Source organism: Rhinatrema bivittatum, chromosome 4, assembly GCF_901001135.1.
Source record: "Rhinatrema bivittatum chromosome 4, aRhiBiv1.1, whole genome shotgun sequence".
In the NCBI taxonomy this organism is placed as follows: domain Eukaryota; kingdom Metazoa; phylum Chordata; class Amphibia; order Gymnophiona; family Rhinatrematidae; genus Rhinatrema; species Rhinatrema bivittatum.
Genome location: NC_042618.1, coordinates 294,162,684 through 294,187,761, shown reverse-complemented (window position 1 = coordinate 294,187,761; position 25,078 = coordinate 294,162,684). Strand labels below are relative to the sequence as shown.

The 25,078-nt window shown below is 44.9% G+C and overlaps 1 protein-coding gene across 2 annotated transcripts in view; it reads right to left on the bottom strand.

Annotated features, from left to right (window-relative positions):
• Window positions 1-827: 827 nt before the first annotated feature.
• Window positions 828-25,078, bottom strand: part of ARHGAP11A (Rho GTPase activating protein 11A) — a 237,228-nt gene continuing 212,977 nt past the window's right edge. For both annotated transcript variants that reach the window (XM_029600193.1, XM_029600194.1), the window contains exon 11: window positions 828-3,303. In XM_029600193.1, coding sequence (XP_029456053.1) covers window positions 1,700-3,303 — 1,604 coding nt within the window. In that variant the 3' untranslated portion in view covers window positions 828-1,699. The remainder of the gene's footprint in view (window positions 3,304-25,078) is intronic.

Genomic DNA, 25,078 nt, shown 5'->3' with positions numbered 1-25,078 from the left:
AATAAATAAAATAAATGCTGAATGATGCTGAAAAAATGGGCCTCACAGCAATGTCAAAAAAGAAAAACGTGCTGTGCCTAAAATCCTACTAATAAAACTAATACACCAACTAAAGAGGCTCCAGCGAAAAATAGCAATCTCAAAGTAAATAGCAAAAACACTACCAGAAATAAGGGAAAATCTGTCATGCCAGGTCACATAAGCATATAAAAGACTAAGAAGGTTTGCACATGATCAGAAAAATCACAGAGAACACTTTTTCCATATTAGTGTTGTCAGATGTCGTCACCCATTTGTGTGCCTGATCATTCTGCTCGTCAACAGGATTATATGTACACTATTTTCCAGCCTGCACTGCAAGCTTACAGAAAAGCTACCTGGATATGCAAGCAGAATTGGCAAATGCAGAATGGGATTAGGTATTTCCTTCTCTATTCAGTTCTCAGCTTGCATCTGTGCTGCAGAGAGAATGCTAAAAGTCAGTATAAAAAAAATACTTACATAAGAAAAAGCTTTAGCATACTACAAAGGAAATGAGCTCAAGCCTCTTCTAACAACAAACACTCCTTATATACTGAAGTCAGAGAGAAATGAGACAGCAAGAATTCAAACATTTTCAAGCTTTGCTCAGCTCCTCAAATATTTATTCAATTTGATTTACCACCTTTAGGTACCGTGTCATCTAAGTGGTTTACAATAAAATTAAATAAATTATAACCAATTAGGGTAAGCACCTGGTTTTCTAGAACAGAACTTTAAAAGTTGATGCATTATGGCTTTTTACATTCGCCTTGAAAATAAAAATTTCACAGACACACACTGCCATCCAGTTTTACGGTGTGATTATTTATGTCATAATTCTGCTTCACAATAAAATCTTATTTTACACTTCCCCTCCATTTCCCCTTTTTAACATACAATTTAAATTTGCTTTAACTTAATAGTCTAACTTTCCCAATCACCAAACTAAATTGCCACCAACTACTTTTAACCAAAAAAAGACTTCCTGTAAATAAAAAATAAAGTGGTAATTTTTTCTCTGTTCCAAGATTTAAAATGACATATACACTCTAACTGCTGCTAGGCAGGTGTTCCATTTTTTGAAATCTTTTTTTTTTTTTTTTTTAATTTTGTAGGAACACAAGGTATTAAATCAGGACTTTGCAAGAGCTGGGTCATCATATGACTTCATTTCTTCAAAATGAGATATCGGAGAAGTGTTCAAAGATCAACCATGCAATCACAACCACAGACTGACACTTTCAGCATTAATATTCATATCACAGAACAGTATAAAAAATAAAGTTACATGAAGCTGTCAACACAATGGGAGATATCTTTAAAACCTCACTGTAATAATTCAATGTAAAAATTAAAAAATAAATAAAAACATTGATTTGAGTGACTTAGAATAGAAACATACAAATACTTTGGCTCTGAAGCCTGGCTTACAGCAAAATCAAACAGTAGATAAAATCAGTCCTTTAATAAATGCATACTTGACAATAAGGCAGAACATCTGCCTATAAAGCCTGCAGCGGGCACAAGGCTTTGGTGCTTGTTCATCATGTGATACATTGTGCATCATTTGATATCAGCAAACAGAAAACAATATAAAAAGCAAAGCAAATATGGCAAAAGCATATGTTAAAATGACCGTTTTACACCATAAGGTATGTGGAAATACTGTGCGATTAGCTCATAATTCCAAAGGTCTAGAAGCTGGCAAGAGTCTAGCTTTTGCAATAGGATTCTTTGGTGAGCCTTTAAAGCGGCTCTTTTCTTTTGCTGAAATCCTCCAGAGGACACCATTTTCTGCAGTAGCAACAGGAATGCTGTTTAGATTACTTTTCTTTTTCACCAAGCCCTTCCTAGCTTGTTGTGCTTCATGATTTGTAACATCTTCTAAAACAGATGTTGATTGGATAAGAAGAGCTGCTTTAGATCTGTTAACTCTGGTATTTTCAAGTGAATCAGAATGCTCAACTGTATCATTGGTTTGAGAACATGATTTCTTATAAATGCTGCCAATAGTTAGGTGTTCATGAGAGGTGGATACTCGTCCAGCTGTGGCTTTAGGATATTGCAGCAATGGTGCAGAATCCGGAATGACTGGTTCTATACAGGATGAGATCATGCCATTGCAATTCACAGATTTCATCAGAGAAACGCTAGCACCACCAAATGTCACCACTGTGCTGCCTGCGACTTGCCTCTTGTCCTCACAGCGTGAGTTAATCCTCCTTACAGACTGGCGGACAGGGGTACATGGAAACTTAGGAGAAGATGCTGGTCTGGCTCCAGAGCTGAGATCATTCAAGGAAAGTTTATTGAACCATTGTATGTGATCGGAAACTTTTACATGATTGGTAGCTTGTGCCACCTTGGGCTTGCATTTCACAGAAGCTCCTGCTACGGAACATATTTTGAAGACAGACACATTTTCAGTCTTGGACGATTTTGGAAGTGTACAAATAGGCTGTGCTGTAGCAACACTTCTTCCTAAAGTCAGAGGATTCAATCTACTATTCTTTTTTCCACTTAAATGGTCTGTTGAAGGTTGAAGTTTAACTGCTTTTATCTGCCTGGGATAGTCTGGCATATTTACTTTACCATCTAAGAGATTTATGAAATGAGACTGTTCCTCCTCCTTACTCACTAACAGGCCTGTCCCAAGATCTTCAGTTGTGTTTCCTTCCTGCAGATCTTCTATGTGATGTTGAGACTCAGAGTAGCCTTGAAACTCGTCTTTCTCAAGACTGTTTGTATTTTCATGATTGGTACCTTTGGCATTACATGATTTATGAAGAGTCTGCTTATTAAAATCATCCTTTGCTTCTGCAATATCCATACTAGTTATAATCAGATCTTTTGCTGATTCCAATTGCTGCTCACTTATCGTTTCAGCTACTTTTTCTTCAATAGACACTACTATTGAAGACTTAGTTTCACTGATTAAGGTATGCAAGTTACTGCCAGACTCAGAAAAAGCCTTTTGGATTTTCAGTAACATTTTTTCAGTTGCATTCTCATCTCCATTAACAATTTCTTGTTGTTCCTCTTTATAACTTGCAATAGTAGCAGATTTCAGCTCCACTGGGATAGCAGGCGGCCTCCCAGCTACCAGCGCAGACTCTGAGAAATGGTTTGTTACACCAAGATACTCCTTTTTCGGAGTTCCTTCCTGATCATTAAACTCCTGCAACTTTATTGGGCTGGGCCCAGTCCAGGACATTTGATGACTCCCTGCACTGGTGTTTTTTGGTGTTAAAACATTTTCCTCTGATCTGCTGTTTTTTGCATCTGCAAACAAATAAGAATAGTTTACAGTTCATCAGGATACATTATAAGCAATGGCACCTTAAAGCATCCTTGTGTGAACCCAAAGTTAATGGAAAGGTCTTATTTTTGCACAGTACCTGGTATGCAGCCAAGTTTACTGTTACAATCACTTTTCTCCATAACCAAGTTCTGCACAATGAAAATAGAATACAAACCATTCAATAAATCAGAGGTGTTCAAACTGGTTCTTAGGGCTCTCCCCAAGCCAGTTGGATTTTCAGGATATCCCTAATGAGTACACGAGAAATATTGGCATATATAGGGTAGTGCATGCAAATAAATCTCATGTATATTCATTAGATATCATGAAAACCCAACTGGCTGGGAAGTCCCAAGGACCAGTTTGAGGACCCCTGCTATATATAATCCCATCACTAGCTAATGTCCAGCAATGCAAACTAGATGGCCAATAGCATGATCAAGGACTGTGATTTGTTAAACAGCATTACAATCTCATGAGTCACTTTTTTTTTTTTTTTTTTTTTTTAAAGAAAACAGTGAACAAATCCTAAGACAAAGCAATGGCAAAGCAGCTTTAATAGTACCTGATGACATCACAATGTACTCATGGCTCCATTAAAATTTTTAAGTAAAAAATTAAATTTTTTTTAATCATTTTATAATCATGTAAGGGCATCACCAAAATGTATGTCCCTGACTAAAGACATTAGAGTCTTTACAGACACTGGATGAAGTCAAAATATGAATGTAGAGAGCTCCTTGACACTCCCCAGTGGAAGGTGCCTAGTGAGTAGTGCATTTCATAAAACTCATGAGCCCACTTTGGCTCTTGCTCTTCTTGTTCACTGCATGTCTTAAGAATGTTTGGAGGCTTAAGGGAAGAACATTCAGTCAGCCAAGATGTGGGAGTCTCTTTGGGGCCCTAAAGGATCCAGAGAAGACCCAGAAATAGTGTAGGTTACTACTACTGATTTCAAAGTACTACTGTGCAGATATATATGAAAGACAGTCCCTGCTCCATTCTCCTAACTCTTCACTGAAGTTATCTTAAATGTCTAACATGTAGATTTTTCTGTTGCACGTGAAAGGGAGGACTGCCATTCAAGGAGAAAGTCTACAGGATTGCTATTTACTTCAAGAAAAGTGTTTCTACTTGAAACAAGTGATCTTTATCAAGAAAATCAAGTATGAAAGGTAAATGCCCAGAAAGTGTCCATCTCCAAAGAGTGCCTACTTGCTAGGAAGTTGATTAGTGAAGAAACCTTCACTGTATGTAGATTTGGATGGACTGTGAATTTTAGGACTGTGTATTGTCTTTTGTTTTCTCTATGCAAAGCATTACAATGTATAATTTGTTAAATTTATGAGCATCAAGAGATTTAATTTTTTTTTAACAATCTCAAACTTATGTTGTGTGATTTTTCTTATATTGCGACTTTGTGAGAAGACCTCCTAAATCTAAAGCAGCGTGGAAATGACCGGCTCCGAATACACTTTCAGGCGTAACCTCTGCCTCTCAAAAGCCAAGCTGCGAGACAGAACTGATCCTCCCGATCCGATAATATGGGTCCCTGTCACAGCAGTCATGGAAGATGGGCCAGCCGTAAAGGGCCTTCCTCCACCAGATGACCAGGACATCTGTGCCACTCTGGTGCCATGACCACCACCATCCTATGAATCACTTCTATCTGCCTTAGGATGTGGCCTATGGGAGGCCACAGAGGGAAGACGTAAAGAAGGATTCCCATGGGCCACATGACACACCAGGACATCGAGCCCCACTGATCCGCTCTCCTTCCTTCGACTGAAGAACTTCTCCGTTTTCAAGTTGGTTTGCATCGCCATCAGGTCCAACTGGGGAGCACCCCATTTGGCGCAAATGCGGTTCCACGCCATGGAGTACAACTCCAATCGGTCTGCTGAGGAAGTCAACCTGCACATTCTCTACCCCCACGACATGCGACACTGTGAGACGCCTAGGTGAAGCTCAGCCCAGGCAAACAGCTGCTGCGCCTCCAGTGCTTCCACAGAGCTTGTTTCCCCCTGCCTGTTGATGTACACAGCAGTCGTTGCGTTGTCGGACAATATGTGCACCATTTGACCCTTGACTAAGGGCAGAAACACTTGAAGGGCCCGGCAAATCGCCCTGGTTTTGAATCTGTTGATTGACCAAGACTTCTCCGTAACTCGCCACAGGCCTTGAGCCGTCTTGTCTTGGCAGACCGCTCTACAACCGGAGAGACTGGCATCCGTGGAGACCACCACCCACTCCGGGGGATCCAGATCCACCCCCTTCTCTAAACTGCAACGCGACAGCCACCAAGAGAGACTGAGCCTGGGTTCCCGAAGAAGAGGCAAGGGGATATGGAACTGCTCTGATAAGGGAATCCACCTGGACAATAGCGACGCTGTGAAAGCCTCATGTGCGCAAAGGTCCAAGGAACCAACTCCAAAGTGGAAGCCATAGAGCCCAGGACTTGGAGATAATCCCAAACTGTTGGTATCCACATACGAAGAAGGCACTTCACCTGAGCCTGCAACTTCAATACTCTGTCTGCCGCCAGAAAGACCTTGCCCTCCGGAGTATTGAACAATGCTCCCAGATACACGAGACGTTGCGTGGGCAGCAAATGGCTCTTCTGCAGATTGATGACCCAACCGAGAAACCGTAATGTGCTCATCACTCTCTTAATCAACTTCTCGCAGTCCTCCCGAGACTTCGCCCGGATGAGCCAGTCATCCAAATACAGGTGCACCAATATCCCATCCTTGCGCAGAGCTGCTGCCACTACCACCATCACCTTGGTAAATGTGCGAGGCGCGGTGGCCAGGCCGAAGGGAAGAGCTCAAAACTGGAAATGCCGACCAGCACCTTTAACCTCAGGAACATCTGATGGTCTTGGCGGATCGTGATATGCAGATCCAGAGACGCCAGGAACTGCCCTTTGCGTACCGCCGCAACCACCATGCACCACAACCACAGTTCTCAGGTTTCCATTCGAAAGCTGAGAACTTGCAGGCACCTGTGTACCTTCTGCAAGTCGAGGATAGGGTGAAAGGAGCCCTCCTTTTTGGGAACCACAAAGTTCAATGAGTACCGTCCCTGGCCCTGTTCTGAAGGAGGGATGGGACAAATGGCATTCAGGTTGAGCAACCGCTGCAGCTTCTCTCCTGCTGCGCGAAACGACATTAGACTCTACAAAGGCACCTCTGACCGGGCATAAAACATCTAGAGCGTAACCATGCCTAACCACTTCCAAGACCCACCGGTCCGAGGTAATCTTTTCCCACTCCTCGTAGAAGTTGGATAATCTGCCTCCTACAGCTTCTACGCAGGGGTGGGGACCCCTGGCCTCACTGGGCAGGCTTGCTCCCTCCCGAGCCCATGCCTGCGCTATCTCCGGACGTCCAACGGCCCCCACAAAAGGTCTGCTGACAACCGGGGCTTGGCTTGGACACAGGAGGAAGAGCAGGTTTACTGGTACGAAACCTACGTGAGCCTCTAAAATGATCTTGGGACAGAAACACCTTCTTACTCGGTCTCCTATCCTCCGGCAACCTATGGCCTTTCGTCTCCTTCGCCAACTGGTCCAAATCCTCCTCGAACAGGAGCTTTCCCTTAAAGGGGAGATTACAAAGCTGTGCCTTGGAGGACAAATCCACCGACCAGTTCTGCAACCACAAAAATCTATGGGCCACAACGGAGGAAGCCATACTACAAGCAGAGTCATACAGCACATCCGCCACATAGTCGACCCCCGCCTCCAGGTGGACAGCCTGCAAGGAAAGAGTAGACAGACTTAGCACCCCCCAAAGCTTTCTGGACCCAACACAGACAGGCCCAATGCATCATGCTGGCACAGACCGACGCACGCAGACCTAGGGCCGAGACCTCATAAGAACATAAGAAATTGCCATGCTGGGTCAGACCAAGGGTCCATCAAGCCCAGCATTCTGTTTCCAACAGAGGCCAAAACCAGGCCACAAAAACCTGGCAATTACCCAAACACTACACACCTCAGGGAGCAAAGTCAACTACTTAACACTTCCTAAACTTTTTCTTTTTTAACTAGGACCTAGACTGCAGGTTTGCATCTTAGCCATCTGCTGGAGTCAGAGAGATACTGAGAGACTTTATTATGTAGCAGTGTCAAAAGTTTTGTTCTCTGACTCCATCTGCTGGTAGGGATGGGGAAGGGGTGGGGAGAGTCTTCCGAAGGGATGGGCTCCACTTTAACCAGGGTGGAACCAGACTGCTGGCGCTAACCTTTAAAAAGGAGATAGAACAGCTTTTAAACTAGAACAAAGGGGAAAGCCTACTGTCGCTCAGCAGTGAATGGTTCGGAGGGAGGTATCTTCAAAGGATACTAATGATGCATTAGAATTATGGCATCCCGACAGTGAGGTTCCAATAATAAGAAAAGTAGTCCAAGTGCCTGTAACTAAAAACTCACCTGAGCTAAAAAATTCTAACTTATCCCCATCAATTAAAAAGCAGCATGAAAATACAAACAAAAAATAAACTTTGAAATGTTTGTATGCTAATGTCAGAAGTCTAGAAAGTAAGATGGGAGAATTAGAATGTATAGCAGTGAATAATGACAGTCTTAATTGGCATCTCAGAGACATGGTGGAAGGAGGATAACCAATGGGACAGTGCTATACCGGGATACAAATTATATCGCAATGACAGAGAGGAGCACCCAGGAGGCGGTGTGGCACTTTATGTCCGGGATAGCATAGAGTCCAATAGGATAAATATCCTGCATGAGACTAAATGCACAATCGAATCTTTATGGGTAGAAATCCTTTGTGTGTTCGGGAAGAATATAGTGATAGGAGTACACTACCGTCCACCTGGTCAAAATGATGAGATGGACAGTGAAATGTTAAGACAAATTAGGGAAGCTAACCAAACTGGTAGTGCGGTAATAATGGGAGATTTCAATTACCCCAATATTGACTGAGTAAATGTATCATCAGAACATGCTAGAGAGATAAAGTTCCTGGATGGAATAAATGACAGCTTTATGGAGCAATTGGTTCAGGAACTGACAAAGAGGGAGCAATTTTAGATCTAATTCTCAGTGGAGCACAGGATTTGGTGAGAGAAGTAACGGTGGTGGGGCCGCTTAGCAATAGTGATCATATGATCAAATTTGAATTAATGACTAGAAGGGGGACAATAAGCAAATCCACGGCTCTCGTTCTAAACTTTCAAAAGGGAAACTTTGATAAAAAGAGAAAAATATTTAGAAAAAAACTGAAAGGAGCAGCTATAAAGGTAAAAAGTGTGGAAGAGGTCATTATTAAAAAATACCATCCTAGAAGCACAGTCCAGATGTATTCCACACATTAAGAAAGGTGGAAAGAAAGCCAAACGATCACTGGCATGGGTAAAAAGGGAGGTGAAAGAAGCTATTTTAGCAAAAGATCTTCATTCAAAAATTGGAAGAAGGATCCAAAAGAAGAAAATAGGATAATGCATAAGCGTTGGCAAGTTAAATGTAAGACAATGATAAGACAGGCTAAAAGAGAATTTGAAAAGAAGTTGGCCATAAAGGCAAAAATCCACAGTAAAAACTTTTTAAAATATATCCGAAGCAGAAAGCCTGTGAGGGAGTCAGTTGGACCGTTAGATGATCGAGGGGTTAAAGAGGCAATTAGAGAAGATAAGGCCATCGCGGAAAGATTAAATTATTTTTTTGCTTCAGTGTTTATTGAAGAGGATATTGAGGAGATACCCGGATCAGAGAAGGTTTTCATGGGTAATGATTCAGATGGACTGAACCAAATCAAGGTGAACCTAGAAGATGTGATAGGCCTGATTGACAAACTGAAGAGTAGTAAATCACCTGGCCCAGATGGTATACACCCCAGGGTTCTGAAGGAACTAAAAAATGAAATTTCAGACCTATTAGTAAAAATTTGTAACCTATCATTAAGATCATCCATTGTATCTGAAGACTGGAGGGTGGCTAATATAACACCAATATTTAAAAAGGGCTCCAGGGGCGATCCGCGAAACTACAGACCAGTTAGCCTGACTTCAGTGCCAGGAAAATTAGTGGAAATTGTTCTAAATATCAAAATCACAGAACATATAGAAAGACATGGTTTAATGGAACAAAGTCAGCATGGCTTTACCCAAGGCAAGTCTTGCCTCACAAATCTGCTTCACTTTTTTGAAGGTATTAATAAACATGTGGATAAAGGTGAACCAGTAGATGTAGTATACTTGGATTTTCAGAAGGCGTTGGACAAAGTTCCTCATGAGAGGCTTCTAGGAAAAGTAAAAAGTCATGGGATAGGTGGAGATGTCCTATCGTGGATTACAAACTGGCTAAAAGTCAGGAAACAGAGAGTAGGATTAAATGGACAATTTTCTCAGTGGAAGGGAGTGGGCAGTGGAGTGCCTCAGGGATCTGCATTGGGACCCGTACTTTTCAATATATTTATAAATGATCTGGAAAGAAATAAGACAATTGAGGTAATCAAATTTGCAGATGATACAAAATTGTTCAGAGTAGTTAAATCGCAAGCAAAGTGTGATAAATTGCAGGAAGACCTTCTGAGACTGGAAAATTGGGCATCCAAATGGCTGATGAAATTTAATGTGGATAAGTGCAAGGTGATGCTTATAGGGAAAAATAACCCATGCTATAGTAACACAATGTTAGGTTCCTTATTAGGAGCTACCACCCAAGAAAAAGATCTAGGCATCATAGTGAATAACACATTGAAATCATCTGTTCAGTGTGCTACGGCAGTCAGAAAAGCAAACAGAATGTTGGGAATTATTAGAAAGGGAATGGTGAATAAAACGGAAAATGTCATAATACCTCTGTATCGCTCCATGGTGAGACTGCACCTTGAATACTGTCGCTGCATCTCAAAAAAGATATAGTTGCGATGAAGAAGGTACAGAAAAGGGCGACCAAAATGATAAAGGGAATGGAACAGCTCCCCTATGAGGAAAGACTATAGAGGTTAGGTCTTTTCAGCTTGGAGAAGAGATGGCTGAGGGGGGATATGATAGAGGTGTTTAAAATCATGAGAGTCTAGAATGGGTTAATGTGAATCAGTTATTTACTCTTTCGGATAATAGAAAGACTAGGGGGCACTCCATGAAGTTAGCATGTGGCACATTTAAAACTAATCGGAGAAAGTTCTTTTTCACTCAACGCACAATTAAACTCTGGAATTTGTTGCCAGAGGATGTGGTTATTGCAGTTAGTGTAGGTGTGTTTAAAAAGGATTGGATAAGTTCTTGGAGGAGAAGTCCATTACCTGCTATTAATTAAGTTGACTTAGAAAATAGCCACTGCTATTACTAGCAACAGTAGCATGGAATAGACTTAGTTTTTGGGTACTTGCCAAGTTCTTATGGCCTGGATTGGCCACTGTGGGAAACAGGATGCTGGGCTTGATATACCCTTGATCTGACCCAGTATGGCATGTCCTTATGCTCTTCTCTTAGGAATTAGCACCCAGAAAAGAGATCTAGATGTCATAGTGGATAATACATTGAAATCATTGACTCAGTGTGCAATGGCATTCAAAAAAGCAAAAAGAATGTTAAGAATTATTAGGAAGAGAATGTAACCTATCATTAAAACAGTGGATGTCATAATGCCTCTATATCGCTCCATGGTGAGACTGCACCTTGAATATTGTATGGAATTTTGGTTGCTACATCTCAAATAAGATATAGTTGTACTGGAGAAAGTACAGAGAAAGGCGAGCAAACTGATAAAGGGCATACAGCAGCTCCCCTATGAGGAAAGGCTGAAGAGATTAGGGCTATTCAGCTCGGAGAAGATACGGCTGAGGGGGGATAAGATAGAGGTCTACAAAATCATGAAAGGACTTGAACAGGTAAATGCAAATAGGTTATATACTCTTTCAGATAATATAAGGACTAGGGTACACTCCATGAAGTTAGCAAGTAGCTCATTTAAAACAAATCTGAGAAATTTCTTTTTCAATGCATAACTAAGCTCTGAAATTCATTGCCAGAGGATGTGGTTATGGCAGTTAGTGTAACTGGGTTAAAAAAAAGGTTTGGATATGTTCCTAGAGGAGTAGTCCATAAACTGCTATTAATCAGGAATAGTAGCTTGGGTTCCATTTAATGTTTGGGTACTTGCTAGGTACTTGTGACTTGATTGGCCACTGTTGGAAACAGGATGTGGGCTTGATGGACCCTTGGTCTGACCCAGTATGGCATGTCTTATGTTATGTTAAAACCCACTGGTCTGGAATGATCTGAGTATGTACAGGAACAAAAGGTACACACCTGGCCAGGCCATTTTGAAAATGCGCTCGGCATGCGCTCGGCATGCGCACGGCCCAGCCACGCACTTATCTCCTGGTATTTGTGTGTGCCGGGCTTTAAAAATTTATCCATTAGCTTTTCCAGATATTGTTGCTTGTTTTCCACTGCCTGTGATCTCTTGCAATTTATGAATGCTAACCTTTTCTCCCTTATCTTTTCAGCTTCTTTAGAAAACCATAGTGGCTTCTCTTTCCTTTATTTACTTTCCTAATAAAAGGGTTAGTTGCCCTTATATCTCTTTTTAATTTTGCCCACTGCTCTTCTACTTCCCCTAGATTTTCCCAACTAGCTAGTGACTCCTTGAGGTACTCTCCCATTTTTACAAAATTAGTTTTCCTGAAGTCTAGGACCCTTGCTTTTGAATTAACTTTTATCTCTTGTGCTCTAATACTGAATCAGACCATTCAGTGGATCACTGGATCCTAGATGATCATCATCAACATCAGAGATATTATCCCCATTGGTAAGCACTATGTCCAGAATTGCTCCTTCCATGTAGGTTCCATTACCAATCGACAGAACAATTCTCCTTGCAGAGAATTCAGGATCTCCCTTGTCTCTAAGAAGATAGCTGGGACCTCCCAATCCACATCCATCAAATTGAAATCTCCTAACAATAGCACCTCCTCTTTCATAGCAATTTTGTGAATATTCTCTGTTAAATCTCTAATTCCTCTGTCTCTGATGGAGGTCTGTATATTACACCAATATAAATAGAATGCATTCCCTCTTTCCAAATTAAAGAGCAAACAATGGGGTGGCAGATGAGCACGCAAAAAATAATTTTTTGCTTTTGCAGAAGAAAAAAGGATTGAGGAGGTTTACACAGTGGCATCTGTGCTGGAACACCTGCACATGCTCAGAAAGACTTCTAGGTCGGATTCATACTGCCTTTCCACAAGGAAAGGCCATCTTGGAAATAACATCTTGTTTAAAAATATCATTTTGGGAAGCCCAGACCAGATGCATTTCACACATTAGAAAAGGTGGAAGTATCAGCATGGTTAAAAAGTGAGGTGAGAGAGGCTATAATAGCTAAAAGGTAAAATTACTTCTTACCTGATAATTTCCTTTCCTTGAAGTAGGGCAGGTCAGTCCACACAAGTGGGTTGTGCACTCCCAACAAGCAGATGGAGACGGAGAACAATAACTTGCTGATGTCACCCTCATATAGCTCAGTTCAGGTACCAGTCAGCCAGTATTTTCTTCAAAAGCAAACTGTGGACACTAACCACTAAACAACAAGAAATATTGCATCCTATAAACACTGTTAAAAATTAATCTTGTGTTTATTCTCTTTTTTTTTTCTTTTAAATAATGGAAACACTGGACTCAGCTCCATTAACAGTAGTTACCTAGGACAATCAGAAAACCAGAATCTCCTAGAAACGGGACTCACTTACCTGGTTTTGTGCTAGTCTAGCTCCATGGGAGATCCTTGAATCTCATTCTTAACAAGGATGTTGCAAAACAGAAGAAAGTCAACCGCCCCAAAGGCAGTTTGGGGTGGGATGGTGAACTGGCTTGCCCTACTTCGAGGGAAGGAAATTATCAACTAAGAAGTAATTTTACCTTCCTCTTCATCCGGCAAGCCAGTCCACACCAGTGGGATGCACCAAAGGCCCAAGTAGCACTACCCTCGCAAAGGCAGGATCCTCTCGTGCCGCCACATCCAGCCAGTAATACCTGGCAAATGTATGCAAGGAAGACCAATTTGCCGCTCTACAGATCTCTGCTGGAGAAAGCAAAACACAATTCTGTCCAGGAAACCGCCTGTGGCCAGGTCGAATGTGCCTGAGCTTGCCTCAGAAGGGGCTTCCCAGAATCCACAATGCTGTCACCACTTCCTTAATCCAATGAGACACTGTGCCCCAAAAAGCCACCTCCTTTTTCTTCACCCCCTGTTGAAGAAGAAAAAGCTGATCCGATTAAATTGTTCGTAACCTCCAGATAGTGCAATAAATACCACTGCACATTCAATGGCCACAATTTCCTGAAATCCTGATAGTCCTGTTTAAGGATGTCAACAAAACTGACTGATTTAAGTGACTGAGTTAAGTGAAAGTTCGAAACCACCTTCAGAAAAAGGTAGGTACTGTCCGTATCTGCACCCTATCCAGCATCATAATAAAAAAAAGACACTCTGCACAACAAGGCTTGCAATTCTGAAATCCACCTTGCTGAACAAATAGTTACCAGAAACAGTGTCTTCAGGGTCAGCAAACGCAAGGAAATACCCCGAAGAGGACGAAAGGTCAGACCTGCCAGAAAGGAGAGGACCAGATTCAAATCCCTCAGGGTACTGGGAAACGCAAAAGAAGCCTAAGGTGTTTCATTCTCCTCAAGAACCTAGACATGTCCGGGTGCGAAGGGAGAGGCTTCCCCTGCACGTGGCTCTGATAACACGCTATAGCAGCCACCTGCACCTTCATCATGTTCAAGGCCAACTCCTTACTCAGACCTTCCTGTAAAAAATCCAAGATTAAGGGAACAGGCTCCGAAGCGGGAAGACAAGCATGATTCTAACACCAATGCTCAAAAACCCGCCAGATGCAGATATAGGCCAACAAGGTGGAAAACTTATGCGCTCTCAGAAGAGCCCCAAGTAACATCGCTTTATGAGCCGAGCCGAGCCCTTTCAAGGGCCAAACTGTAAGACAAAACTGACCCGGATTGTCATAAAATATTGGGCCTTGCTGCAACAGCCCCCCTCGAGAAGAGGGAGCTGCCATGGATCCCCCATAAGAAGACGATGCAGATTTGCCTACCACAGCCAATCCGGGGCCACCAGAAGCATCACGCCTGGATGTCATGCTATCTTTTGCAGTAACCGGCCAATCATGGGCCACGGCAAAAAACGCATAGAGTAACTTCTCCTGTGGCCAAAACTGAACTAGCTCATCCACTTCGAGTGCTTGAACATATCTTGTCAGACTGTAGAATCTTTCCACTTTCGCATTCCTGTGACTCACCATTACATCTAGAAAGAGACAACCCCAGGGATCCACGATGAGGTGAAAGACCTCGGAACCAATTCCTATTCTCCCGGATCCAACTCGTGATGCCTGAGAATCTGCTCACACGTTAGCCTCGCATATAGCAGGAGTTGACGACAGTGCCTGCAATTGAAGTTCCATCCATGGAAGAAGGGCATCCATTGCTAGAGAGGCTTGCCAACTTTGAGACCCCCTTGATGATTTATGTAAGCCACTGATGTCGCATTGTCTGAATCCTCACTGCTGTTCCTTCCAACCGGTCTGCGAACTTCAGGAAGGCTAATCGGATCACTCGGCCCTCTAGCCAGTTGATAGACCAAAACACCTCTTCAGAAGCCCACTGGCCTTGCGCCACCAACTCCTAACAGTGAGCTCCCCAGCCCTGGAGACTCACATCCGTTGTGACCACCAACCACTCGAGAGTCTCCAAATCCATACCTTTTTTGAGAAGCTCCCTATTTTAACCACCAGAGCAACTTCTGCCTCAACTCTGGCGATAAGGTCAATGTCACATTGTACTCCTGAGACTGGGGATTTCATCGATTCAGGGGGGACCACTGCAGAGGATGCATATGAGCTTGCGCCCAAGATGCAACCTCTTTCATCATGGCCATCAATCCCATCTGCAGATACAACCAGCCGTATGGACCAATTGCCAACCGCAGGCCTCGACATGACCCCCCAGATCTTCTCTATGCGAGACTCTGGAAGAAACACCTTGCCTTGAGCCACATCAAACCGAACGCCCAAGTACTCCAGAACCTGAGATGGCTGCAGGTTGCTCTTGGTTAAGTTCACTACCCATTCCAGGTGCTTTAACAACTGAATCACCCTGCTCAAGACCATTCGGCTCTCCTCTAAAGACTTGGCTCTGATTAGACAGTTGTCCAAATATGAACGAGAATGCCCTCTTTTCTGAGGGCCACAACCACAACTACCATCACAATGGAAAAGGTTCTGGGTGCTGTGGCCAAGCCAAAGGGCAACGCTTGAAATTGGTAGTGCAAACCTAAAAATGCAAAGTGCAAATACGTCTGATTCTGCTTGCGAATCGGTATATGCAGGTAAGCCTCCGAGAGGTCCAGGGACGTGAGAAATTCTGCCTTCTGCACCGCCACCATCTCTGATCTTAACGTTTCCATCTGAAAATGAGTAACTCGAAGGGATCGACTGACCTCTTTGAGATCTAGAATAGGTCGAAATGAGCCCTCTTTCTTGGGAACCTTAAAGTAAATTGAATAGCACCCTATACCTTCCTGATCCTTTGGAACTGGAATAATGGCCTTCAGGGCAAGCAGCTGTTGCAACATGGACTGGACCGCTGATCTCTTCCATGGAGTTGCAGAAGGAAATCATAAAAACATATGAGAGAATGGATAAGTTCCAAGGCATACCAGTCACGCACCGCTTCCAAAACCCACTGGTCGTAAGTGATATGGGTCCATCTCTTGGCAAATACCCGATTTTTGGGTACTTGCCAGGTTCTTATGGCCTGGATTGGCCACTGTTGGAAACAGGATGCTGGGCTTGATGGACCCTTGGTCTGACCCAGTATGGCATGTTCTTATGTTCTTATGCTCTTAAAATTGAGACAGGTATCCGCCTACCTCTGGAACCAGAAGATGGACCCCCAAACCTTCATTGGGAGGATTGAAAAGCTCTGGATCCAGAGGCGCCATCCTTACCTGGCTTCTTTGCTCGAAAGACTGAGACCTACTGAGCGTACATCAACTCGGACTACTCGAACCTCTGTTAGAGCAAAAACGCAGAAAGCTCCGAAACTGCCCCATCACCGAGAAAACCAGGGAGTTGACTTCCTATCCACTGGTAACCGAGGACATTTTGACTCCCTCCCTTTAAAAGGCAACTTGGTAAGGTTTGACTTTGAAATAGTATCAGCAGACCAGTTTCGCAGTCAAAGGAGTCTTTGGGCTGCAATCAGTGAAGCCACCCCATGCACCAAATCATAGCCAGCATCCAGCAGGAAGGCTACTCCCAGTTCAAGGTATAGGCTATTCTTGCCCAGAGCTTTCTGGGCCAGCTGTAACCTGGCCCTTGCCACCATACAACAGCAAGCAGAGATTAGGCGATTCATGGCCATCACTTCACAGGTCTTCTTCAAAATTGCCTCACTCTTCTGATCTTGAGCGTCCTTTAAAGCAATACCTCCTTCTACCTGAATGGTGGTCCACTGTCACCACGCAGCCCAAGGCAGCCATTTTGAGAAACTGGAGCTGCTCCCTAGCTTTAGGATCCATAGGATACAATCTTGCTAAGGAGTGACCTTCTTTAAAATTAGCCCCAGGTGCGCTCCATTCCAAATCTAAGCTCCTAGACGGCCTCATACAGAGGAAAAAACAAGGATGCCTTGCACAAACTAACATCACAGGATGGTTCTTCGGATCCTTAGCCACTGCTGGCAAGGTCTCCTCACAACCAAGGGCTTTCAAGGTCTGCAAAATTAAACCAGACATCTCGTCCCTGTGAAAGAGCCAAAGCATTGTTCTATAAGGCTCAGCACCTGAGGTAATCTCTCCCGCTTCCAAAAATGGCTTGTTGGGATCCTCCACTGAGGATCCCAACTCTCCAAGTGTCCTGAAAGATCCCAGTCTTCACCTTCTCTTCTTCCCCCTTTGAGAGGAAACAGTGACTCCTTGGAGCGCTTCCTAGGACCCAAGGAGGGAGACCTCTGAAGCAGGCGATCCATAGCTTCCTCCCGGGACCCTTCCTGCCCCTGACAAAGCCTGAAGGCCCTTAAATTCCACCCACGAAATGGCAGAAAGATCCATCCCTGGGGTAGGCAAAACCTTCTCTGAGCCCATTCCCGAGGGGATCAGTAGGAGAGGCAAGGGAGAAGACTCCTCACCCTCCCTGGTAGGAGCAGCCACCATACCTTCTTCTTGTAAAGTGGGAGTCTCTCCCTGCAGAAACAAATTCCTCTGAGGAGACATCTCCCTGCACCTCCACACACTTCCGGCAAACACTGAGGGACTTCGTGGGATAAGGACCCTCATAAGGCAGGCAAAGCAGATGCGAAGTTTCTTCCCGCGTTCTCTCCGACACCATCTCACTCTCTCTCTCCCCCGACAGAAATGAGCAAACGCCTCCAACTGTGTATATCAGCAGCTCCTGCAAACAACCAAAATGGCACCTGCCGCATGTTCCCTGCACTGCCATGCTGATCTCCGGGCCAGCTTCAAAAATAGCACCGCAGCATTTCCCAACCGTGCGGCCATGATCACAGCTTTCTTTCTCGCTCCTGACAGGCCCTATAAGTAGCGTGTCAGCACCCGATCTCAGCGCTGTCCAACACGCACTTTTTACATTTTTTTTTAAACTCTCCCGGCCAACCACACTGAAAAAGACTGAACCAGCCCACAGTAGCAAGAACTGCAGGGAACAGAGAGCAGAGGGAAGAGAGAAGGACTAGATAGAGATGAGGACTATGCAGCAGGGCCGAGCCCAAGACCTCCTTACCCTACCGGAGCTCTTTCCCTGTCAGGAGCAGGGCTAGGGCCTCAGCCTTCACCTCTCGCCTGTCCTGAATTTATCTCCTGAATTCTTCCAGATTCTCAACTGAGGGAGGGAGCCAATGCTATCACCACAAGAGGTCAATATGGCCTGTTCAATCCTAGCAGACTGCAGTCCATAAGCAAGGATGCATGTCCACCAACTGCTGGAGATGGAGAAATACTGGTTGGCTGGTGCCTAAGCTGACCTATATGAGGGTGACATTAGTGAATCGTCATTCTCAGTCTCCATCTACTGGTTGGAGTGCACAACCCACTGGTGTGGACTGGCTTACCAAGATGAAGAGGAAGAACACCTTTCAAGAAATGGAAAAGGGAACTGAATGAAAAAAACAGGAAACATAAGCACTGATAAGTTAGATGCAAAGCATTGATTAAAAAAAAAGGCAAAGAGAATTTGAAAATAAGCTTGCCCCAGGAGCAAAAACTCATTCAGGAAGATTCAAAGTAAAAAGCCTGTAAGGGAGTCAGTTGGACCATTAGATGAATGATGAGTATGGGGGGCAATTAAGGATGACAAAGCCATAGCAGAAAGACTAAATGAATTCCTCATTTTGATCTTCACTGAGGGAAATGTAAGTTACCCATGCCACAAATGATATTCAAAAGTGATGATTCTGTACAACTGAAACAAATTTCAGTGTACCTGTATGATTTAATAGGGCAAACTGACAAACTAAAGAGTAGCAAATCACCTGGACCAGATGGCACAGATCCTAGAATGCTGGAAAAATTGACAAATGAACCTGCAGATCTATTGGTAATTTGTAAATTAAAATAGTCTATGGTACCTGAAGAGTGAAGGGTTGCCAACATAATGCCAATTTTTGAAAAGGAATCAATGTGTGAACCAGGAAACTACAGACCAGTGAGAAACGTCTGTGCCAGGCAAACTGGTAGAAACTATCATAAACATAGAAGTTATGGCAGAAAAGGACCAAATGGTCCATCTAGTCTGCCCAGCAAGCTCATGGTAGCATCTGCCACACCATACAGGTCACCCCCATACTTCAGTTTCCCAGACCATCTAAGTCAGGGCCCTTGCTGGTTGCTGTCTGAGTCCAATTCCACGTTAAGTACAATTCTTTCATAAATTCTAGAAAATGCTTCCCCTCTGGGTGAATAATTTGGCAATTTCAACATGGATTCTTTTTTCATAAGAAGCAAATGAAGTTTCCATATATGATCTTGAGATTTGAAACTGATGTTATATTTAATTCTTGCATCTTATGACACTTAAGAGCTCACAAACGGAGTCACCTGTACTTCACTAACATTTTCTGGAAGAAAAATATTGAAATGCTCAGTTGAAAGTAATTAAACCTCCCTCGCCCAACATGGTGCTTGAACCTACGACCCTGAGATTAAGAGTCTCATGTTCTACTGACTGAGCTAGCCTGAATCAAAATTCCTGAACATATAGATAAGCATATTTTAATGGGACAAAGCTAACAGATTTAGCCAAGTGAAGTCTTGCCTCACCGATCTGCTAAGGTGAATAGTGGAGTGCTCCGGGGATCTGTTCTGGGACCACAGCTTTTAAATATATTTATAAATGACATGTAATTGGGAACAATGAATAAGGTGGTCAAATTTGCCAATGACACAAAATTATTCAAAGTTGTTATATTGCCAGAGGATTGTGAGAAATTGCAAGAGGACTTGCAAAACAGAGACTAGGCATGCAATTGGCAAAAGAAATTTAATGTAGATAAGTAAGTTGAAATATTCAGCTCAGTGTGCAGCAGCAGCTAAGAAATCAAATAGAATGCTAGGAATTATTAAGAAAGGAATGGAGATAAGAGAGTATATCATAATGCCTCTATATTGCTCCATACTGCAACCTCATCTTGAGTACTGTGTACAGTTCTGGTCACCACATCTCAAAAAGGTTATAGCAGACTTAGAAAAGATACATCTGGACTGTGCTTCTAGGATGGTATTTTTTAATAATGACCTCTCCTCTTCCACACTTTTTACCTTTATAGCTGCTCCTTTCAGTTTTTTTCTAAATATTTTTCTCTTTTTATCAAAGTTTCCCTTTTGAAAGTTTAGAACGAGAGCCGTGGATTTGCTTATTGTCCCCCTTCTAGTCATTAATTCAAATTTGATCATATGATCACTATTGCTAAGCGGCCCCACCACCGTTACTTCTCTCACCAAATCCTGTGCTCCACTGAGAATTAGATCTAAAATTGCTCCCTCTCTTGTCAGTTCCTGAACCAATTGCTCCATAAAGCTGTCATTTATTCCATCCAGGAACTTTATCTCTCTAGCATTCTCCTATGAGGAAAGGCTAAAGAAGTTAGGACTCTTCAGCTGGGAGAAGAGATGGCCGAAGGGAGGTATGATAGAGCAGTGGATCTCAACCTTTTTTCTATTGGGACACACCTGGGAGATAATACTTACAGGCGTGACACACCGAATACTTGACCATCACAGGGATAAATTTAAACATATACTCTGCATCCACAGGAACCTGCACCCCCCCCCCCCCAAAACAATGGATGCAGAGCAGAAGAAGGATATTTAAAATACAACTCGCTATATAAAAAAAGATATGATTCTGGTGCTCAGTAACAAAAACACAAACTCTCCCGTACTACTAGACGCATTGTAAAATATAAAACCTGAAAAAAAAAACCTCAAGCACATGTGTAGCAAACCTTCCATACCACTGCAAAACTAATTCCAAGAACTTAAAACAGCAAAAGCCCTCCCTAAGAAACGGCAGCAGTGCAGCACCAATGCATGTCCTACTGAGAATGAGAAAACGCAACAAAGATGGATATAAATCCCTACTTACTAGTAAAATACTTAATCTCAGTCACACATACAGATCCGACCTTCACCAAATACAGAATAAAAGACCACAATTTACAAATGTGGAGACAAAAACTGGAACAGAAACCTCAAAAAGCCACTCTGCATGCAGTGCAAAACTGGAGAGCTAGAAACAGAAATACATATCCTCCTACACTAAGCAAAGTACAAAGATAGAAGAAATGCACATTCCCAAAACTGATATCACTCCCCTTCCATGCCTCCATCATCCTTCACTTTTCCCAATTACTCCTTTTTAACCGTCTGTTCACACTCATATCCCTGCCCAGCATTCCTGACACCCACATTCTCTTCCCTGTGCTCCCTCTCTCCCCTGCTTGACACTCCCTATCCCCTTCATCCCATCTCCCTGCCTGCCCAGCTACCCCAACCCCTTTCCCACCCCTTCCTGCTCAGCAGCCCCCACACTCCCTCTCCGTTCCACCTTCATCTTCCCAGCATCCCCAACCTCTTTTCCCCCCACCCTCCACAAGGTGAAGAGCTCATCAGCAGAATCACTCCCAGACTCAGAAGAAGATAAAGTTTGCGACCCATCAGGCCCAGAACAGCAGGAGCTGCAATGTCTCACTCAGATCTGAGTGAAGGAGGAAACAGCCTCCCACTGGACCAGGAAGAAGAGAAGGAAGTGAGAAAAGCCTCCCATCAGGCTCAATGTAAGAGAAGTCAATCAACTCACACCTGTTGAGAACCACTGTGATAGAGTGGAGTGAAACAAGCAAATGTTAATCGGTTGTTTATTCTTTCAGTGAGTAGGAAGACTAAGGGACATATACATTTAAACCTAATAAGAGAAAATATATTTTTATTCAACGCATAATTAAGCTCTGGAATTTGTTGCCAGAAGATCTGGTGAAAGCTATTAGTGTAGCTGTGTTTAAAAATAGGTTTGGACAGAATCCTGGAAGAAAAGTCCATAAGCCATTATTAAGGTGAACTTGCAGAAATCCACTGCTTATCCCTGGGTTAAACAGCATGGAATTTCTTTACCTTGTGGGATCCTGCCAGGTACTTGTGACCTAAATTGACCACTGGTGGAAACAGGATACTGTTATGCTCAGGCTTGTGAACCCTTGGCCGACGGGAGGATCCATAGGTTCTCTCGTCGGGTGGCGAGGCAGACCAGGAGACGGGACCGGCTGACCCTGGGCACTAGAGACTGATGCGCCTGCGGAGGCGGATGAAGAGACGAGAAGAGGAGCTGCGTCTTCACCACTGGAAGTCTGTGGTCCCCCCAGGAGGAGCCCGTAGGGACTTAGGCGGACCTTTGAGAGGTCAGGGTGATGGTGCAAGGGCTGACTGGAGCTTCGCCCTGGAAGCCCGCGGTCCCCCCGGGAGGAGCCCGTAGGGACCCGGGCCGCTGGGACTTAGGCGGGCCCTTGGAGACGGTAGTCTGGAAGGAGTCCTAGGTCGAGTGCCAGAGGGTCGTCGCTCACCAGTCCGAGGTCACACACCGAAGGATCACTGCTTGCCGATCGGAAGTCGTACACCAGAGAATCACCGTGGCCAATCCGAAGTCAGGAACCGGGAACGTATAGACAAAGCAGGAACAAGATCCAAAGCTCAAGGAACTCACCGAAACAAGCAGACTAGACAGCGCTGAAGGACGTTGCGAAGTCACTGGATGAGCAGAGGAAGCTGCCTTTTATATTTCCCCTGCTCTGACTGATAGAGAACAGGTGAAGCCATTTAAAGGGATTAGGTCCCTTTAAATCTGTGGAGGAGGCGCGGCCTCGCACCTAAGGATGGCGGTGGCCATCTTGGATTTCCCCCCATGGAGGAGAGACGCCGCTGGACGCCGCGAGGGGGGAGCAGGACGGCTCCCCCTGCAGCGAGCAGCACCGGAGGCCGCGCGGGTGCAACGGCCCGAATCGGAGCCCTCCCCCAGGGCTCCAGCAGCGAAGGAACGCCGCAGATAAGGTAGGGGGCCGTGGTCGTGGGGCGCCACGGCCGCGGAGCACAACAGTACCCCCCCCCTCTTTAGGGAGTCTCCCCGGAGGCCTGGGTTTAGCTGGATGGTCCTTGTGGAACTGCTCCAGCAAATTCCGGTCCAGGATATTAGCCAGTGGTTCCCAGGAGTTCTCCTTGGGGCCGAAGCCTTCCCACACTATCAGGTATTCCCATTTCTTCCTGTGTTTCTTTACATCTAGAACCTCTCGGACTTGATAGGTGAGGTCATCTTCTGAGGCAACAGGTTGCGGGGTCGGAGGTGTGCTGGAAGGCCATGACAGTACCAGAGGCTTCAGTAGGGAGATGTGGAACGTGTTGTGAATCATGAGAGACGGAGGGAGACGAAGTTGATACGAGACGGCACCCACCTGCCGGATGATGGAAAACAGTCCGATGAATCGCGGGGCCAGTCGCGATGATGGCAGCTTCAACCGGATGAACTGCGTGCACAACCAAACCTTTAGGCCCGGCTTGAGAGGCGGGTACGGCCTTCTGTGCTGGTCCGCATATCTCTTAGCTGCCTGGCCGGCCCTTATCAGGGTGCGTTTCGTGGATGTCCACAGACGATGCAACTCATCGGTGGAGAGTTGAGCTGTTGGAGATGCAACCGTGATGGGAACAGGCAGTGGCGGGCGTGGCTGCTTCCCATACACTATCTGAAACAGGGAGGATCCCGTAGCTGCTGAGATATGGGAATTCAGCGCAAATTCGGCCCAAGGTAGCAGACTAGCCCAGTCGTCTTGTTTCTCATTAACATACAGATGAAGGAATTGCTTCAAGGTCTGGTTTGTTCTCTCTGCGAGACCATTGGTTTGTGGATGGTAAGCGGACTTGTAATCTAGGGTGACGTCGAACTTCTGGCAAAGGGCCCTCCAGAATTTGGCGATAAATTGAGGCCCTCGATCAGATAGGATGCCTTTAGGTAGGCCATGAAGCCGGAAGATGTGCTGAGCGAATAGCTGAGCCAGCTGTGGTGCGGACGGCAACCCTGGCAAAGGTACGAAGTGCGCCATCTTGCTAAAACGGTCGACAACCACCCATATTACCGTCTTGCCATTGGATAATGGCAGATCCACCACGAAGTCAGTTGCCACATGGGTCCACGGTTCCGCAGGGCAGGCAATGGTTGAAGTAAGCCTGGGGTTGAACCGGAGATCCTCTTCTGGCGAGCACAGGTCTGGCAGGACTCCACATATGCCCGGACATCCTTCTGTACCTTGGGCCACCAGTAGTACCGGCGTAGGTGCTGCAACGTGCGGGATTGCCCTGGGTGGCTGGAACAGTGGGAATCGTGGGCCCACACCAGCACTTGTTTCCGCAAGTGCGGCGGGACTAGGGTTTTCCCAGGCGGGATGGTTGTGGTAGCTGCCAGGTGGATCCGGGATGGCTCAATGATATACTGTGGTTCCTCAAACCCTTCCATGGAATCAAATACCCGTGATAGGGCGTTGGCCTTAGTATTCTTCTCAGCCGGTCTGTATCAGAGAATGAAGTTAAACTGGGTGAAGAACAGAGCCCACCGGGCTTGTCAGGGATTGAGCTGTTGTGCCCGGTGTAAATACTCTAAATTTTTGCGGTCTGTGAAGACCGTGAACTGGTGCTGTGCCCCCTCCAGCCATGGGCGCCACTCTTCTAAGGCCACTTTGATGGCCAAGAGCTCCTTGTTACCAATGGCATAGTTCCGCTCAGCTGGCGTGAACTGGCGGAAGAGGAAGGCACACGGACGTAGCTTGTGGCCCTCTGAGGCCTGGCTCAGGACGGCCCCTACTCCCTCCGAAGCATCCACTTCGATAAAGAATGGCCGTTGCGGATCCGGATGCCGAAGGCATGGTTGCTGCATGAATGCCTCCTTGAGACGGCGGAAGGTGACCTCCGCTCCCGGAGGCCACTTTTTTGGATCTACTCCTTTTCATGTCAGGGCTGTCATTGGCGCCACAATGGACGCATAGTGAGGGATAAAAGACCGGTAATAGTTTGCGAAAACCAGGAACCTTTGGAGTGCCTTGAGCCCAGACGGCTGTGGCCATTCCCGAATGGCACTTAGCTTTGTGGATCCATGCGGAATCCCTGACTGGAGACTATGTATCCCAGGAAGGGAAGAGACTCCTGCTCAAACAGGC